This window comes from Chanodichthys erythropterus, chromosome 10, assembly GCF_024489055.1.
Source record: "Chanodichthys erythropterus isolate Z2021 chromosome 10, ASM2448905v1, whole genome shotgun sequence".
Classification (NCBI taxonomy): domain Eukaryota; kingdom Metazoa; phylum Chordata; class Actinopteri; order Cypriniformes; family Xenocyprididae; genus Chanodichthys; species Chanodichthys erythropterus.
In genome coordinates this window covers 24,850,680-24,871,245 of record NC_090230.1, presented here as the reverse complement: position 1 = coordinate 24,871,245, position 20,566 = coordinate 24,850,680, and the positions used below count along the sequence as shown (strand labels likewise).

General features: G+C 38.9%; 1 protein-coding gene across 3 annotated transcripts; it reads right to left on the bottom strand.

Moving 5' to 3' along the window:
• Positions 1 to 415: 415 nt before the first annotated feature.
• On the bottom strand, positions 416 to 8,189 carry LOC137028014 (CD48 antigen-like). 3 transcript variants are annotated; one of them, XM_067396679.1, is made up of 8 exons: positions 7,821 to 8,189; positions 6,865 to 7,200; positions 6,411 to 6,707; positions 6,206 to 6,328; positions 6,069 to 6,110; positions 5,956 to 5,997; positions 1,835 to 2,184; positions 416 to 1,641 (listed from the first exon to the last, which is right to left on the bottom strand). In XM_067396679.1, the coding sequence occupies exons 1-8, from the start codon at positions 7,981 to 7,983 to the stop codon at positions 1,588 to 1,590; spliced, it is 1,407 nt and encodes a 468-aa protein (XP_067252780.1). In that variant the 5' UTR covers positions 7,984 to 8,189; the 3' UTR covers positions 416 to 1,587. The 3 variants fall into 3 exon arrangements, with proteins under 3 accessions (XP_067252780.1, XP_067252781.1, XP_067252782.1); XM_067396680.1 differs by lacking the exon at positions 6,069 to 6,110; XM_067396681.1 differs by lacking the exon at positions 416 to 1,641 and having other exon boundaries at positions 1,964 to 2,095.
• Positions 8,190 to 20,566: the final 12,377 nt, after the last annotated feature.

Below are 20,566 nucleotides of genomic sequence, written 5' to 3'. Positions count from 1 at the left end.
TTAGATGAACTGAAGATAAAAGACATGAAATCTCTGAAGATCTGATTAAACATCTCCACAAACAGCATTACCAGCTTCACTTATTACTAACCAGACTGACTTTATTTCTGTCACACGTCTACAGAAGATCTTACTGAGAATTAAAAGAGGTTTAGATGTTGATGTAAAAATTGTTCGTTTGAGGTCGTCATTGTGGAGATCAGTATTTGCTTTAGTTGAGCTCTTGACCCCTGAGTTTTGTTGAGTTGCTTCTTTATCAGAAATTGCAGGCGTTTTCAGAAAATATTTCTAAACCTCTGTTTATTCTCAGTAAGAGCTTCTGTAGACATGTGACAGAAATAGGTTAGCAATAAGTGAAGCTGGCAATGCTGTTTGTGGAGTTGTGAAAATAGTACCATAAGCAAATAAAAAAAAAGAGTATGTGCATACTGTACGTCCACTGCCGGATTTTTGTAACCACATGTACTTTGTATGCACAGGTCACACATGCGCATTTAATTGTTTTTGCAGTAATTAGTTTATCCACAGGGTGGCAACTGTGCCCTGGGGGCGTCGATTCACAAGGTAGTCAAAGAAAAATTGCATAAACAGAACAGACCAGAACTCATGCAAGCTACAGGGACGATAGAGGCCTACATAGACGAGAGATTGTGCGAAGATGTTAGAAATTCCCTAATTTGTACAACTCTAGCATGAAATAAAACAAAGATGGGTTGTAACTCGTGGTGAGAGATTGCTCAAAACTGCACATACATTGAACGCCTGTGTGTGCGTATGAGTCAAATGAAGTATACTTTGCAAGGCTGTGCATTGAGAACATAACAAATAAATTTCATATTTCAATATTTTTCAAAACTGGGGGAAAAAATCACCAATTTGTACAAATAAATAGGTTTTAATAGCTATATATACAAATTTAGCTCAAGTAGCATTACAATAAAATACAATTTACAAATTTGTACAAATATATAAAAAATTAAAATGTATATATATTAAAAATGTTTTAACAAGTATACATATAAAAAGCATGAAAACACTGAACGACTGTAGTTGATTCTATTTTACAGCAAGTTGTAACCATCTGGTATTTTCTTCCCCCAGATTTACTTTTTCTTTGATTGAAAAACAATGGTCCTAAAAAATTCTTCAGTTCTTACAAAAGTTACTAAAACCTAAATAGCCCATCTATTTGCTATTTATACAGTAAAAAGTGCAAATACTTTTATGAATGTTGCCCTTCCAGGGCGCCTTGTATATGCAGGGGAAAAAATGCAGAAAATATAAAATATCCCTTTTTTTCTGTTACACACAGTAGAACAAATATAACACTAACTGAAGGAGGCACTTCACCTTGCCTTTTCATGCTAGTGTGATAACAGTACAGTGGTTTTAAAATTCTGTTGTGGTTATAATAGCTAGTGTCTCCTCACAAACAGAGATGTGACAAAACATACACTGTGTTTTAAGTCAGCTTGTGTTGCATGCTCAACATTACTTCTGTCATTAGTGAATTTTCTCATAAAAAAGTAGAGTTTCTTGTTTTTGTCTGTGGAATTCAAATGTTCCAGTGTTTATGGTCCTCTTGCATTATACAGGACATGTTTGTCTCCTCTGGGTTGTCTGATTTCTTTTCATTTGAACCTGTTAGAAAACAAAGAAGCATATAAGGTATAAACAGGAAAAGTGAAAAATCGAATCATCATGTCTCTTGGTTTCAAAAAAAGAAGATCCACAAAGATGGTTTCTTTGTCACATTCACTTGCCATAAATAACAGTTTATCAGTTAAAGACTTCAGTAAGATAATTATCACTTTGAAGGACTCGACGTACTCACATGAGGAACAACATTGAACGTCTTTGAGATCTTCTGTCCATCACTGGTGATGTGTAGTTTATAATGTCCATAATGTTTAGGTATGACTTTTGTGATGGTGAGAGATCCAGTATTGTGGTCCAGTTTTAAACGGTCTTTGAATCTTTCTTCATTATATAAGTATTCCTCATTATTGGTTTTATCCCATTTAGCTATCACAACAAATTCAGTGGAATTGCATCCTTTGGAATCAGCAAACTTCCAGCGTATCCGCTCATTTTCCTGTATTTTAGTGACATCAGTGTTAAGAGTGAGAGATTGTCCTACCATCACTAATAAGGACTTGATTTCATCTTTTTCAACAATTGAACCTGGAGAACAAATGGAAAGTGTTCCTCAGAAGGGAATAAACACATGCACATGAGACTTCCTTGAGTCATTTCCATTGAAGTCAGATACTCGTCATAGGCCATTAATTATACCCTAGCTTATAACCATTTGACAAAACTTAATATTTTTGATTAATTTTTTTTCTTGAGGATCTCCAGATCACATACATATAAACCTGATTCCAAAAAAGTTGGGACACTGTACAAATTTTGAATAAAAAAGGAATGCAATAATTTACAAATCTCATAAACTTATATTTTATTCACAATAGAATATAGATAACATATCAAATGTTGAAAGTGAGACATTTTGAAATGTCATGCCAAATATTGGCTTATTTTGGATTTCATGAGAGCTACACATTCCAAAAAAGTTGGGACAGTTGGCAATAAGAGGCCGGAAAAGTTAAATGTACATATAAGGAACAGCTGGAGGACCAATTTGCAACTTATTAGGTGAATTGGCAAAATGATTGGGTATAAAAAGAGCCTCTCAGAGTGGCAGTGTCTCTCAGAAGTCAAGATGGGCAGAGGATCACCAATTCCCCCAATGCTGCGGCCAAAAATAGTGGAGCAATATCAGAAAGGAGTTTCTCAGAGAAAAATTGCAAAGAGTTTGAAGTTATCATCATCTACAGTGCATAATATCATCCAAAGATTCAGAGAATCTGGAACAATCTCTGTGCGTAAGGGTCAAGGCTGGAAAACCATACTGGATGCCCGTGATCTTCGGGCCCCTAGACGGCACTGCATCACATACAGGAATGCTACTGTAATGGAAATCACAACATGTGCTCAGGAATACTTCCAGAAAACACTGTCTGCGCACACAATCCACCGTGCCATTCGCTGTTGCCGGATAAAACTCTATAGGTCAAAAAAGAAGCCATATCTAAACATGATCCAGAAGCGCAGGTGTTTTCTCTGGGCCAAGGCTCATTTAAAATGGACTGTGGCAAAGTGGAAAACTGTTCTGTGGTCAGACGAATCAAAATGTGAAGTTTTTTTTGGAAAACTGGGACGCCATGTCATCCGGACTAAAGAGGACAAGGACAACCCAAGTTGTTATCAGCGCTCAGTTCAGAAGCTGCATCTCTGATGGTATGGGGTTGCATGAGTGCGTGTGGCATGGGCAGCTTACACATCTGGAAAGGCACCATCAATGCTGAAAGGTATATCCAAGTTCTAGCACAACATATGCTCCCATCCAGACGCCGTCTCTTTCAGGGAAGACCTTGCATTTTCCAACATGACAATGCCAGACCACATACTGCATCAATTACAACATCATGGCTGCGTAGAAGAAGGATCCGGGTACTGAAATGGCCAGCCTGCAGTCCAGATCTTTCACCCATAAAAAACATTTGGTGCATCTTAAAGAGGAAGATGCGACAAAGAAGACCTAAGACAGTTGAGTAACTAGAAGCCTGTATTAGACAAGAACGGGACAACATTCCTATTCCTAAACTTGAGCAACTTGTATCCTCAGTCCCCAGACGTTTGCAGACTGTTATAAAAAGAAGAGGGGATGCCACACAGTGGTAAACATGGCCTTGTCCCAACTTTTTTGAGATGTGTTGATGCCATGAAATTTAAAATCAACTTATTTTTCCCTCAAAATAATAAATTTTCTCAGTTTAAACATTTGATATGTCATCTATGTTGTATTCTGAATAAAATATTGAAATTTGAAACTTCCACATCATTGCATTCTGTTTTTATTCACAATTTGTACAGTGTCCCAACTTTTTTGGAATCAGATTTGTATATTAAAATCCATGCAAATTGGACCAACAGCCTAAAAAAGTAGTTTTTAAGAAAATAGCAGGCAAAGCCATTGCAAAGAATTTCAAAATATCTGAGAAAAGAGGTTTTAATGTTTCTTTTTTCTTTAAACTAATTTAAAGGGGTCATGACATGAGAAATCAAAGTTGCCTTTATATTTTGACATATAGGACTTTGTACCATTAAAGGATTATTTCACCCAAAATTTTTAATTATTGTATATGACTATCTTCTTTCAGATGAAAATCCAGGGGGTTAATAAAGGCCTTCTGAAGTGAAGCAATGGGTTTATGTACAAAAAATATCTATATATATAAAATTGTATTATATATAATAACTAGCTTCCAGCAGACGGCTGTATGCATCAATTTGCGGCAAAAGAGTAACCTCTGACTCGACACATGATGAACTCGGAAGCGCAGAGGATAAAGCAAAATAAAACACCGGTCACGAATTAGAAATGTCAGAGTATCTTGATATAAGAAAAGAGGAGCTTGAGTTTGTTGCACAACCATATCTGTTTAAACCGCGAGAGGCGACTAAGCTTACAAAACTCTTACATCCTGTGTCATACATCGCGTCAGGGGTTACTCCTGTGGTGCAAGTCAACTTGCACAGTATTTATGAAGCTTTAAATATGGATATTTTTCTTACAAAAACCCATCGCTTTACTTCAGAAGGCCTTTATTAACCCCCTGGAGCCGTGTGGATTTTATGATGGATGCATTTTTTTGGGGGGGGGGGGGGGGATAGCTATCACTATCATTATTAAGCTTGGAGAAGCCAGGATATTTTAAAATATATCTCAGATTGTGTTTTAATAGTGAATGGGCATTTATACAGTTTCCTAGGCAATGAATCATAACGATAAAGAAAAATCCAGTCATGGCCCCTTTAATGTCAATCTTTTTGGCCCTCTAAAACCATTTTTTATTTATTTATTTATTTTTTGCTGTCTCATCTAAAAAACTTCAGTTGGCAAAATTTTGGAGCATCACTACACTCAAAAAAATAACTTGTTGGTCTAACTTAATTCAATTATGACACCTATTTCCACACAGTTGAACTGATTTATTTGAACTTAAGCTAGGTTAATTGTACTAATGAGTGAAATTCATCCTAATTGAATGAGATCACACCAGTTTCATTTGACGTATTCTGTGTATGTTTCCTGAACATAATTCATTCTTGTTGATCCAACCAGTGCTTTTTTTTTTTTTTTGTTACCATCATGGTGAAGATGTGCGCTTGTGCTTAGGTTTTGAGTAGCTGTTGTACACAGACATACATGTTTCATTACCATTGAGAGGGGAAAAGCTGATGACCATATGTAGACTGTGTAAAATTTGTGCTGGCCCTCCAAGTAATTTATTTATATTTCTATAAAAACTAAACTAAAATAACACTTATTCATATGCTAAGTAACATTTATAGCATGCAAGTAATGATCAGATAAAGAACTTCTCATTACTGGCTTGAGCACAGTTAATGCTCGTTGAAAACAATATAAATTTGTTTTACATAGCCACCTAGAGCCTAACCACAAGGTCTACACTTCAGCATAATGGTAACCTCAAAAAATCGACATAACATAAACTCTTTTAAATGTCAAATATAACTGAACTTCAAACTTTAAAAGGTATTTCCCTTTACTAAAAAACACATTAAACAGCACTTAAGTTCAACATTTACTGTCCCAATCTTTCCCTATGCAAAGCATGCTGGGAACTAGAAATCCACTGCCCAGGTTCAATCAATGCAACATAAATGATTCATGTAGTCCCAACACAAATGGTTTAGGTTGACCTAACATTTTGCAAATTTAATTTCATTTAACATAATACAATTGAGTGTGAATGCCAATTAAGTAAAAAACTAAAGATTTGTGTTGGTTCAGCTTATTTTATTTAAATAAACTGAACAAGCAGCTAGAATCATTTTTTTGAGTGTATTTGAATTGAAACTTACCATTAGCTGGACTAACAGTACATTCTTCTCCTTCCAGCTGGCCTGTATAAAAACAATCACTTAATTTTCAGTTGGCAAAATTTCAGAGCATCACTAGCTGAATTAAATCTTACCATTAGCTGGACTAACAATAAGTTCTATTCCAACAGGTTGACCTGTATAAAAAAATCACTTATTTTAAAGAATGAAGTAGAAGTAAATTCAACTTTTTAATAATTTTTTTGTTAAATTAGCTGTATGTAACACATACCCCCTTGATCTGCTTGTTTAGACGTCTTGCACTGATGGTAATAGTAAAAACCACATAATCCTGCAGCCACAATCAGAGCACAAACACAAACCAGCGCTATTTCACCTGCAGACAAACCTGGTGCTATAATGGAAAAAGAGACAAAGTATTAATATTGTAACAGGATCTGAAAACATCTCTGTGAATAAATGGACCACCGTCGTACCTGCACATGTGTGACAGAGGTGAGTGATGTCCAGATGTTGAGTCTGGTTGCTGATGGGATTGTTCAGCACACAGCTGTAGGTGTTTTTATCCTGATATTCCACCTCCAGAGGTAGAGAGAGACTGATGCTGAGATCAGACACACTGATGCTGGACAATAAACTGTTTCCTTTGTACCAGGAGAGAGTCACATGACCCACATTCACAGCTGAACACACCAATGAACATGATGATGATGATGATGATGATGAAGAACATTGTGAAGAGTTACTGCTGATGACAGGAACAGGCAGACGAGCTGGACAATAAAAAAATATTTAAAAAAATAAAAATAAATGTAGATGTCAAACAACACTTTGATGCACCAGTTTGATATGTTCACAAATATCAATGTGGCAAATACAAAATAGCTCAATACTACAATGCAAATATTACACAACTACAGAATGACCCACCAGAAACAATAACACTGTATTTCTTGGGCGGGACGTCTTTTCCACCGATGATCTGTAGAAATGCATAAGCTCCAGAGTGTTCGGTTCTGGTGTTTGTGATGGTCAGAGATCCAGTTTGACTGTCCATTCGCAGCCTGTTTCTGAATCTCTGATTAAGATCATCATAATATGAGATCTTACTAATCTGTCTGTTGATTTGAGCTATACGAGTTCTTCCGGGTCCAAATGTCCACAGTGACAGATCGGCTTTTTGTAATTCAGTAACGTCAGTTTGTAGAGTAACAGAGTCTCCCTCCATCACTGATAATGTCTTCACTGTATCATCACCAAACACTCCTGAAGAAACAAACAGAGTTTCTTAAAATCAGAAATAAACTGAATATTTCATCATGGACCTTGCTGTTTTCTATTCTATTCACGCTTCATTTATGGAAAATCTTGTGTGGATTTTGTGTCTAACGTCCTCTTTTTGAGTTGGAGTGAGTGTGAGTAAATGATGAATTACATTTTCATTTTTTAGTGAACGTTCCCTGCAAGAGAGATTATCTGTTCTTGCAATCCCCTTCTTTACAGGTCCAAGACCAGTCCAACAAGACATGTTATGAGAACAGGAACAACAAAATAGTGAATAAAAATTTTGGGTAAAGTTAAACTGAATTCTGAATAATGTTAATGCAATAGTGACATCAGCACAGAAATGAATTCATAGACACATTCAAACACAAAACATGCATTGTTCTTCTTTGAGACCTTTGTATTTTTGTTGGTTGCATTCATTTTGAATGAACCTACTACAAACACTTTAACCTGGGCGTTTTTTCTCCAGACTACACCTGATACATTTTTTTCATAATTTTTCATATTTTCGTATAGTCAATTTTCATAATTTCGTATAGTCTATATTTTATTAAAGTTTGTAAACTGAAGAACAGTCTCGAAAACTTAAATCTACTCACCATCATCCACGAGTAACGGGACGAAAAATAAAACAAAAATCTTCATATTTCTGTACATCTTGAACAACTCCGTCCGACATCCAACCGTTCCTAAACGAACTAAACCACGACAGCGAGGTTTATTAATATAGTTAACAGATCCGACTACAGGAGTGGAAATCATTGGTGACTCTTCCTTATTAATGCTGGGAAAGGAAGTAGGCTAAGAACTTCCCAATTACAGCTTTCCAGAAAGTCCCACGTGCAGCTCACTCGACTCCATCAGATGTTTGACATGAGTTTTAGAAAGTGCAAGCGCCACCAACTTTGACGTTTAATTTTGAAATTAAAGGTCAAAGTTGTTGTCCAAGCCAAGTCTTCAAAAGTGAAACCAAGCATCGCCCCTTGCAGTCTGTCATAAACCCCGCCCTCTGTATGTAGCCTATGTAATCGAATGGAACAAGAGCCCAACTAAAAAAATCCCCCAAAGATGGTTTCTGTCATTTTAGGTATAGCTCATATCAGGCAGATGTATGTTCAAAGTTCGTTTTCTCAATAAGTTGGGTTTTAGATCGTGTAACGCTATAAAAACTAAGTGTAATGTGTGTAAAATGTGTCATGATTGACAGGTGTGGTTTCATTTTTCTACAGTGGACTGTAGTGGAGACCCGTCCATCTATTTTTGGTCCAAGACGCGCACTTCGAAGTGCATGAAAGGGGTGGGGTTTTGGACAGGAGGGTTGCCAGGTCTGCGTAACAAACCATCCCAAAAGTAGTGTAATCACAGCACAAGTGTAAAAGTATCCCAATCCCAGACGTGGCAACAATGAGCCGAGTGTCCTTACATGGCTAGCGGCTGGGTGACAGACAGCTGACAGTTAATGTTTGTGTGCATTTTAAAGTTTTATGACTTTCTATTGGGTTTTGACATGCTTCACGACGGGACACTGGACCAAAATATATACGGTTAAACTATGTAGGCCAATGTTACTATGACAAGTTAACCTTGTTTTTTTTATGTTAAATGAAATGTTAACTGTGAAAATAAATACATTCATATTTATACATTTACTCTGTATTTAAGTCTAAATTAAAAGTACAGTACTTTAGGGTTTTATTCAACTGCACTCCATCTCAGAGACAAATATTGTATTTATGAAAAACTGACGTTTTGGTCTTTGGACATCATGGATATTACAGTTTTATTTACATATTACATATTGGTTAAAATACACTACATAACACTTTATGAAAGAAACATTAAAAATGTTTAGTCCCAGAGTAAAATTCATGTTTCAGTTGTTTTAACTAAAAGAAACTTAAACTGACATATCTTATGCTATGCATGAGTATTTGTAACAGGCAAGAATTTTAAAGCTATGACAATCAAGACAAAATCTGAATGGGCCAAAGATCTGTTTGTATGTTCAAATATTATGGCAGCCTTCGATTGAATCAGTCCTGCAAGTCTCTGAAGCCCATCCAGGTTTAGCAGCTCCACCAGCAGCTCCCGCTCAGCTGAATGAACATGTACACAAATATGCTTTGTTCTGTTTTATGTACTGTTAAGTGAAAATGTTATGTTGTTTTTCTGATGTTAAACCTTAGCTCTGTTGCAGAATAATATAGGTTTCATAGATAATTGGAAAAGCTTTTGGGGCAGACCTGATCTGTTGAAAAGAGATGGTATTCATCCCTCCCGGGATGGTGCTGCTCTTCTATCTAGAAATTTGGCAAATAGTCTTAGAGCTGAAATATGACAAACCAGGGCCCAGATCAGGACGCAGACAAACTGGCTAAACCGACCGTCTGCTAGCCGCCTCACGTCACAGAACTCAAATAATTCACAGCACATAGAAACTCTTTCACCTAGATATTATCACATAGAGACTGTGTCTGTACCTCGAACTAGTAAATACAAAAAACTTCCGAAACCTTTTAAGGGTAAAAATTTAATTGATGTTCAAAAAATGAAAATCACAGATAAACAAATGATAAAGCTTGGGTTACTGAATATTAGATCTATTTCTTCAAAAGCACTTATTGTAAACGATATTATCACAGACAATAAACTAGACTTGCTGTGTTTGACAGAAACCTGGCTAAAACCAGACGATTACATTACTTTAAATGAATCTAGTCCTCAAGGTTATGACTATCGACACAATCCTCGACAGAAAGGCAAAGGGGGAGGTGTTGCTGTAATTTATAGTAATATATTCAGAATCATTCAAAAGAATTTCAAATATAATTCCTTTGAAGTGATGGTGCTTTATGTAACATTATGTAAGTTGACATTTGTGCTGGCTACTGTATACAGGCCACCAGGGCACCATACTGACTTTATCAAAGAATTTGCTGATTTTCTATCGAGTTAGTACTGGCTGCGGATAAAGTCCTTGTTGTTGGTGATTTTAATATCCATGTAGATAATAATAAAGACGCATTTGGATTGGCATTTGCAGACATTTTAAACTCTATTGGAGTTAGACAACACGTGTCAGGACCCACTCACTGTCGTAATCATACCCTAGATCTAATACTGTCGCATGGAATTGATATTGATGCTGTTGAAATTCTACAGCAGAGCGATGAAATATCAGATCATTATCTAGTCTCGTGTATAATACAATTAGCCAAGGCTGCAAAACCACCACCCAGCAATAAATATTGTAGAACCATCACGTCTACCACTAAAGATTGCTTTATAAATAATCTCCCCGAGCAGTTTCATCGCCTTAGTATACCTGACAACTTAGAAGAACTCGATGCTGCAACAGAAACTATTTACTCTCTCTTTTCAAGCACATTAGATGCAGTCGCTCCTTTACGTCTAAAGAAGATTAAGGAAACTAATCCAACGCCGTGGTATGATGAGCACACTCGGGCTCTAAAACGAGCTGTTAGAAAAGCTGAACGTAGTTGGAAGAAAACAAAACTAGAAGTTTTTCGCCTTTCGTGGAAAGAAAAAATGATTGAGTACAGAACGGCTATAAGAAATGCTAGATCTACTTATTTTTCAAATCTCTTAATAGAAAACAAACATAATCCTAGGTATTTATTTGACACAGTGGCTAAATTAACTAGAAACAGACATTCAACTGCTGACGTTTCCATAGAGCACAGCAGTAATGACTTTATGAACTTCTTTATTTGCAAGATTGATAATATTAGAGAGAAAATTATAAACATGCAACCGTCTACAGTTTCGCTTCAGACAGTGCACTGTAGTGTCCCTGGGGTAAAACTAGAATAATTTGCCGCTATAGGAGAAGAAGAATTATCTAAACTTATCAAATCATCAAAATCAACAACATGTATGTTAGACCCAATGCCGACTAAACTACTGAAATAAATGCTTCCAGAGGTCGTAGGTCCACTTCTTGATATAATTAATTCATCCTTAACACTAGGATACTTGCCAAAAACCTTTAAGCAGGCTATTAATAAACCTCTTATTAAAAAACCTCAACTAGATCCGAGAGATTTAGTAAATTACAGGCCAATCTCGAATCTACCTTTTCTGTCAAAGATACTAGAAAAGGCAGTTTCAACACAACTATGTTCCTTTTTAGAAAGAAATGGAATCTGTGAGGATTTCCAGTCAGGATTTAGACCAAACGATAGTACTGAGACTGCTCTCGTTAGAGTTACAAACGATCTACTCCTATCATCCGATCGTGGCTGTATTTCTCTATTAGTGTTATTAGATCTCAGTGCTGTTACAGTTCCCTTGTCTCCAAGACTCCATTTCCCATGATCCTCCTGTTTCTACACCTGCACTCACTTCCCTCGTCAGCTCCTCATCATCACCCATCACCATCACCTGGACTTCCTCGTTTGCACTCCCTATATATATGGACTTACTCCCTTCACTCCTTGTCTGTTCTAAACGTTACTAAATGTTATTAATGATATATTGTAGTGTTTGGTTGTGTGTTATGCTCCTGCTTTCATTAAATACCCATTAATTGTGGATGTCCGTATACGACTCGTCTATTGCAACCAGCACCCGTAACAGAAGAACAGACCCAAACCATTGGACCTCCACCTCATATAATGGGTATTTTTCTGACTCCTGTGCTTCCTGTAGCCCTCAAGGTGGACGAAAGACTTTGCCATCTGCGGCAGAGTGGCAGGCCGTTGGAGAGGTATGTGGAGGAGTTTTTGGAGGTTTCTCATCTGGTGAGCTGGCCTGATGCCTGTCTTAATGCTGTGTTTTTGATGGGACTGGACAAGGACGTTATTCGTTATAACGAACCAGCCTGTCATTTCTCCTTAGTCGATTCCCTGAATGTGATTCTCCTGTTAAATGGTTCTAAGTTTGAAGTAGATAAAGCTCCTGAGAACCAGAGTCCTTGTCCAGTCCCATCAGCAGCTTATCGGGCATCACCAGCTCACCTCACCCCAAAACCCTGCACATACCGCTTCAACGGTCCTGCCCACTCCTGGCCGCCGCCGCCGAGCCCTCAGCTCCAGCCGCCGCCGCCGAGCAACCCGCTCCAGCCGCCGCCGCCGAGCAATCCGCTCCAGCCGCCGCCGCCGAGCCCTCCGCTCCAGCCGCCACCGCCGAGCAATCCGCTCCAGCCGCCGCCGCCGAGCCCTCAGCTCCAGCCGCCGCCGCCGAGCAAACTTCGCCAGTCTCCACAGAGCCGACCCCAGTGCCTGTGGGGATTCTGATCGAATTTGAGGGGATGGACTGCACCCCTTTTCCAGCCCCCTTCGAGCCAGCCGCTCCAGTCTCAGCCGCCAGGCCCTCCGCTCCAGTCTCAGCCACCGAGCCCTCCGCTCCAGTCTCAGCCGCCGAGCCCTCCGCTCCAGTCTCAGCCGCCGAGCCCTCCGCTCCAGTCTCAGCCGCCGAGCCCTCCGCTCCAGTCTCAGCCGCCGAGCCCTCCGCTCCAGTCTGAGCCGCCGAGCCCTCCGCTCCAGTCTGAGCCGCCGAGCCCTCCGCTCCAGTCTCAGCCGCCGAGCCCTCCGCTCCAGTCTCAGCCGCCGAGCCCTCCGCTCCAGTCTCAGCCGCCGAGCCCTCCGCTCCAGTCTCAGCCGCCGAGCCCGCTCCATGCTCCTCCACCCACATTTCCATGATGTCTCTGGGACTCCTTGTTGCTATCCTAAACCTCCCCAAGTATTTTTTGTGGGGGGGGGCCAAGTACCCGTGGGTGGGGGACATGTGGGGAATACACATGGGGGTGGGCTCCGAACACTGCCGTGGCTGCCCACGTCTCCTGTCCCGCCGTGGCAGCCCGCTGCACCTGACCCGCCATGGCTGCCCGCTGCACCTGACCCGCCATGGCTGCCCGCTGTACCTGACCCGTCATGGCAGCCCGCTTTACCTGACCCGCCATGGCAGCCCGCTGTACCTGACCCGCCATGGCTCATGGACCCGCCCTGGAGACCTCCACTCCTACCCATGCCTCTCCCTGCACCGGCATGAGGTCTCCAGGGCGCCCACCCCCCCTCCCCGGTGTTCCATCTACGGCGCGTGGTCGCGCCTACTGGGAGGGGGAGGTACTGTTACAGTTCCCTCGTCTCCAAGACTCCATTTCCCATGATCCTCCTGTTTCTACACCTGCACTCACTTCCCTCGTCAGCTCCTCATCATCACCCATCACCATCACCTGGACTTCCTCGTTTGCACTCCCTATATATATGGACTCACTCCCTTCACTCCTTGTCTGTTCTAAACGTTACTAAATGTTATTAATGTTATATTGTAGTGTTTGGTTGTGTGTTATGCTCCTGCTTTCATTAAATACCCATTAATTGTGGATGTCCGTATACGACTCGTCTATTGCAACCAGCACCCATAACAAGTGCTGCTTTTGACACTATCGATCACAACATTCTTCTAAAAAGACTTGAAAACTATATTGGCATTAGTGGAATTGCTTTGGCATGGTTCAAATCGTACTTATCTGACCGTTATCAGTCTGTAGTAGTTAATGAAGAGATGTCGTATCGATCACAAGTTCAATATGGAGTACCACAAGGCTCAGTACTAGGACCGTTGCTTTTCACTCTGTACATGCTGCCAGGGGCGGCGCCAGCCGATTTTGCCGGGGCTTCAGCCCCAAATGTTTTGAGTCAAGCCCCGAATGTAATGAGTGTCACTGAGAAAATATGAAACTGGACAATAGCCTACGTAAACCCCCGAAATCATAAGTTGCTTTATTTCATTGCGCTTTGGCTTTGCATATACTGCATACAGCCTGTAAAAATAGACCTTAAAAATAATCTAGCCTATAGAATACATTTCTTTGCTGTCGGTAGCCTATGGGCTACTCCGTTTCTTCCTCTCTGTTGAATATGCAGCAGGTAGGGGAGGAGCTAGCACAGTCAACCGCAAGAGTGCGAGACAGTCAGCAAGCAGGAATTTCAGGTTAGAGGTTTCTTAACAGTGCTCTCAAAATATAATTTTTCTTAACACATCTCTCTATTAAAATACGTTAAGCAGTTCAATACCGCTTTTCTACAGTATCCGACCATACACCGGCCGCACTTTCTCTCTCTCACACATTTGCGCACACGATCAGCTGGTGATGATCAAAATAAAAGCTCAAGGATTTATCTTTTAAAAAGAAATGAGTACAAAAGTATTGTAAAAAAAGTCAATGCTGTTTCTTTGTTCAATTTGCACACTGTACATGTGTTGAAGCTCTTAATTTTGAGTTTCCAGAGTGCACCAGATTGATGCATTTAACCTAATTTTCAAATAATGTACATTTCCTGTACAAGAATACGACAACAAAACTCCTTTCATGCCAGTAAAGCTGTTAATAGAAAATTAAAATGTCTTTGGACAAACATAGATTTGGGCTAAGCCCCGAATGTTTACAATGTCTGGCTCCGCCCCTGCATGCTGCCCTTAGGAGAGATAATGAGGAAGCATGGTGTTAGTTTTCACTGCTACGCTGACGATACTCAGCTCTATATTTCCTCGCGCCCTGACGAAACCTACAAATTCACAAAACTAACAGAATGCATAGCTGACATTAAAAACTGGATGACAAGAAATTTCTTATTATTAAATTCAGAAAAAACTGATATCCTAATCTTTGGACCAAAAACTTCCTCACGAAAAAACCTTGAATACTCTCTAACACTTGACGGGTGCTCCATTAAACCTTCGTCCTCAGTTAGGAACCTGGGTGTGCTCTTTGATACCAATCTTTCATTTGAAAGTCATGTTTCCAGTATCTGTAAAACCGCCTTCTTCCATCTAAAAAATATATCTAAATTACGACATATGCTCTCAATGACAAATGCGGAACAGTTGGTTCATGCATTCATGACCTCAAGACTAGATTATTGTAACGCTCTACTGGGTGGTTGTTCTGCTCGGCTTTTAAACAAACTACAGTTGGTCCAAAATGCGGCAGCTAGAGTTCTTACTAGAACCAGAAAGTATGACCATATTAGCCCAGTTCTGTCAACATTACATTGGCTCCCTATTAAACATCGTATAGATTTTAAAATCTTGCTACTTACTTATAAAGCTCTAAATGGTTTAGCTCCCCAGTACCTAAGTGAGCTCTTAATGCATTATAACTATTTTTAATCTCTATAATAAAAATGTATAATTCAGATTTTGATCTCCATATCCATTTACATATATTATATTTATCTTCCAAGGGGTTTTTTCCCTCCTAGGACTTTTTTCCCAGTGCTAGCACGCTGGGTTTTTCTCCTAGGGGGTTTTTTCCACCCCCGGAAGTCAGCCGACATTGGCTTAATGTAGCACCATCTTGTATATGTTACATATTACCACGCTTGGTTGTACAGCTTATTTTTAACCACTTCCCTTTTTCTGTGCTTCTAATATGTAAAGCTGCTTTGAACAATTACCAATTGTAAAAGCACTATATAAATAAATTTGACTTGACTTGACTTGTAAATAGTTGTAAAAGGTACTTTACGTAGCTATAAAACAATGCATTTTAATGTAAAAACATTTAATTTAAATGATGAAAAAATGATTGTATATGTTTGTTTCATGTAAAATTATAAGTTGCATAAAAGAAATAAAATGAACAGAACAATGAACATTGTACACACGTGAACATGCGTAAAAAAATTGTAGAACAGAAATTATAGTAACAGAAATTACTCCTGCTCATTTACAAATAAATTACATTACAAATATAATGTACAACGTATGCATTTCATTTTTAACTTACATCACAAAAATAAGCTGTAAATTAGGCAGTTTCACTGGCAAAGTGACATTTAAATCATATTTATATCCACACAATTTTAATGCACCCATTTTACGCACTGTATTCTGTTCTTGAGAAAAGTGGGGGGAATGCGGACTTTGAAGTGCGATTCACCGCGGCGCGAGGAGGGATGACGTAATTCGAGAGCGACTTCAAGTGCACCCTCTCCGTTTCCCAGTGGAATGAAGCTCAGCGGTGCGTTCCAAACGGGATATATCGCCCTCCAAAGGGCACTTCGGAGTGAAAATAATTATGGCCGCCATATTGAAGGGTGGTTCCAAACCGAAGTGCTCAAAACTGGCCACTTCAAAGGGCCCTTTGGAATGAAGGATTTCAAAGGGTACAACTTATGGACACTTCGGCCCCCCATGATCCTTTGCACAGGGAAGTTGTTTGACGTCACAGAATGGGAACAAGAGGTTAGGAGTTCGATTTTACCTATAAATGTATAGTATTTTTCTATACTACTGCAATATTTAAACAAGTTCGATTTGGTACATTATGGTCAAAACGACATTGTACTTCAACAAAAAAATACTTTACAGCTCCTTTTATCAGTCCATTTAAATGTTTAAAATACATAGATACAATATACATGGTGTGATAAACCTAAAATAAATAAATAAATAAATAAATAAATAAATAAATAAATAAATAAATAAAGTAAGGTTAAACAAAGGGCGCAGCTTGCACAATCTCCTCCTTGATTGTCTCGTTAAGATGATGCTGAAGTGCATTCCAAAAGAAGAGGTTTTTTTTATCCCTACACCCTTCATCCCTTCGAAGCTCTCACTCCGGAGGGTAAACCCTTTGAAGGGATTAGGGCATAGGGATGAGCCTCTCAAGACACTTCGCGGTCTACACTATCCCACAATTCATTGCGCGCCGGTGACGACTGGAGTTCTGTGAATTCACATAAATGTAAGATATGCCCCGTGTTCACCAGTATCTAAATCAAACTGTAATATCCGTGATGTCCAAAAACCTAAGTTTTTCATAAATACAATATTTGTCTCTGAGATGGCGTGCAGTTGAATAAAATCCTAAAGAACTATACTTTGAATTTAGACTTAAATACAGCTTAAATACAGAGTAAATGTATAAATATTAATGTATTTTCACAGTTAACGTTTCATTTAACATAAAAAAAAACAAGGTTAACTAGTTGCAGACGATATAAAACTAACTTAGTTTAACCATACATATTTTGGTCCAGTGTCCCGTCGTGAAGCATGTCAAAACCCAATAGAAAGTCATAAAACTTTAAAATGCACACAAACATTAACTGTCAGCTGTCTGTCACCCAGCCGCTAGCCATGTAAGGACACTCGGCTCATTGGTGCCACGTCTGGGATTGGGATACTTTTACACTTGTGCTGTGATTACGCTACTTTTGGGATGGTTTTGTTACGCAGACCTGGCAACCCTCCTGTCCAAAACCCCACCCCTTTCATGCACTTATAAATGCGTGGCCCCTGCATTGGGACACAGCTTGTGTGACAGGAGTTTAGCATTTTTATAGCACCGTCAAGTTTATAGCACTTGACTTAGATACAAAAATTTCTATTAAAAAGTTATACATAAAAGAGTATATTTCATGGTTGAGGCTGAAAGTGAATTTTCAGACCAATACTGCATCTTCTCCTTCATTCACATCCAGATGTAACAGTACAACTTTTAACATAGATTGTCCACTAGATGGCAGAATACGCTCAAAAGGTCACAATTTCCTTCATTAACACTGAACAAAATATTAAAACTGACACTACAAAATGTAACAGACGTGCAGTGTAGCCTACAAAACATTGTGACATCATCAGAAACACTTTTCACAGGTAAACAGCATGCAGCGTTCATTTTAAACATGTCCAGTTGTAAAGGCTCATAAATGCAGAACATTTTTATTTTAAATAAGGATAATGTTATTAACAAGTGCTTTCAGAGACATCTCCATTCATTAGCGGTGATTTTGTTCCATCTGATGCAGTCTCTGAGGAATCTGTAAGGAAACACAGAATGATTCTTGATTGAAACATTTAGCTCTTATTTGGTCGATTCTGGATTTTTTCTTCTTCTCTTGTAAACTAAATCTGACCTTTTCACATGCCATAAAATACTGATATGATTAATGAAGCATAAATCACAAACTCTGCAGTGCACTGCTGTCTCCTACACTAGATTATTCAATAATAGGGTATTTATTTTTAATGCGTTATAGGAAAATTCAGCCAATCAATCCAATAAAACCAGAAGGAGAATTAGAGGATTTAACTTGTTCACACTGTGAATGGATCTTTATTATACTGACAAGATTTAAACTACTCACTTTGAACGATAAATGTCTTTGAGATCATATTTTGTCCATTCTTGCTAATGTTTATAAATGCCAAAGTCTGTAGGTCTGACGTCATTGATTGTGAGATATCCAGTTTGTTGATCCATCTGTACTCTGTCTTTGAATCTCTTATCATGATCAATACAACCAATACTGTTCAGTTCATTTGCTCTGTTGATGACCAAAAACGGATTTGTTTGATCTGTGCCTGTTTCTCCAAACCTCCACTGCAGCACATCAAAACTTTGTATTTCAGTGACGCCGGTGTTTAGAGTGACGGACTCTCCCACCATCACTAACACTGTCTTCATTACATCGGTCTTATCCACAACTTCACCTGGACAGCATACAGGAACACAGACAGAGATTAAACACTCAGTATAAGTACAATATAGGCGGTAGCTGGACACTTGTCATGCTTTTTTTCTTAAAAGTGTGCTCAATTTTTGTGATATCAACTTGAATTTGCAATGCAACTTGGTTAGACGTGTTTTTGATTATATAGCAATGGAGTCCAAATTATTTTCTAAAAAATAGTAAAAAAAAATTTACTGTAAACTTCTATGACGTTTTTACCTTTATCATTAATTGAAGTTCCTTCATGTCTACAACAATCTGCTGAGTGTCTTCTTTAAAAAGATCTGTATTTCAAAGCATTCATGAAATTTAAGTTCAGATCTGTGCTCAGAAAAAAGGCCCTGTTTACACATGGTATTAAGATGCATTTTGGTCAACTGGATCACAAGTTAATGATGCTAAATACAGGTCTAAAATGTTTTGAGCTTGTCCACTTTTGGCCACTTCCAAAAACGCTTTATACTGGATTGTTCTTGCGGTGTAGACACTCATGTGGTCGAATGCATTTGGACAGCCACAAAAGACATCTACTCTCCACCTACTGACCTAATTCGTAAACATTACGAGAGCGCACTAGCCAGACGGGATTTAAACTTTGTCCCCTGAAGACCCAAGTTTGGTTTGAAGATGAAAAATGTACCCAGCACAATGTTCTCTCACCATTCCTGATTTCTAACACACACTCACAGCGTTCAGCTGGTCTTGCGGCTGTCAGAGCAGAGATGAAAGCTGATGATCTCTGTGTGTTTTTTCATCATCTCCTTTCATGTTCAAATGTATATTGTGCAAGCGTATTTTGTTGATTAGATCAAAAGATCTGAAAAAGCCCACATTTACCCAACCATAGACCTTTCCTTTAAAGAAATGAGGACAGAAGTGGTTGAAAGTGGAAAACATCAGGAGAAAACGGTTATGTGTCTCCCTCGTCTGCTTGTGATCCGATCGACCAAAGCGCATCTTAAAACCATGTGTAAACAGGTCCAAAGGGGTGACAGTTAACAGGTTAATACTAAAAACCAGAGCAGATTCAATGCATTTGATGACATATTGGACACAGTCTCTTACCATTACTCAGCTCAGTGTATTCTTGTGTGACAGAGATGAGTGATGTCCAGATGTTGAGTCTGGTTGCTGATGGGATTGTTCAGCACACAGCTGTAGGTGTTTTTATCCTGATATTCCACCTCCAGAGGTAGAGAGAGACTGATGCTGAGATCAGACACACTGATGCTGGACAATAAACTGTTTCCTTTGTACCAGGAGAGAGTCACATGACCCACATTCACAGCTGAACACACCAATGAACATGATGATGATGATGATGATGATGAACATTGTGAAGAGTTTCTGCTGATGACAGGAATGGCCTTGATGAAGTCAAAATAGACTTGCATTGAAGGATCTAGATATCATTGAAACTTGTGGTTGGGTTGTTAAAGGGTTTGTTTACCCAAAGATTCAGTCATAAAATTACTCACCCTCATGTCGTTCCAAACCTGCAAGACTTTCGTTCATCTTCAGAACACAAATGAAGATCTTTTTAATAAAATCCGAGAGATTTCTGTCCCTCCATTGACATATGCAACTACTGTTAAAAATGTCATAGAGTTTAGTCCAAATTTTCTGAAGAGACTCGATTGCTTTTTATATGATGAACAGATTTAATTAAGGCATTTATTGTTGTGGAGAAAAGTTATCTCTTTCTTGCCATTGAAGCTCAAAAGGGAGAGTTCCAGAAGTCAAAATAAGACTTTATTGAACAAAGCAACAAAGCCACGAAACCTGCAGGACATCTGAATCTGTCAGGCACCGTTCTTATACAGTTTTCTTGTCATTTCACATTAACCAGGCAACTTAAG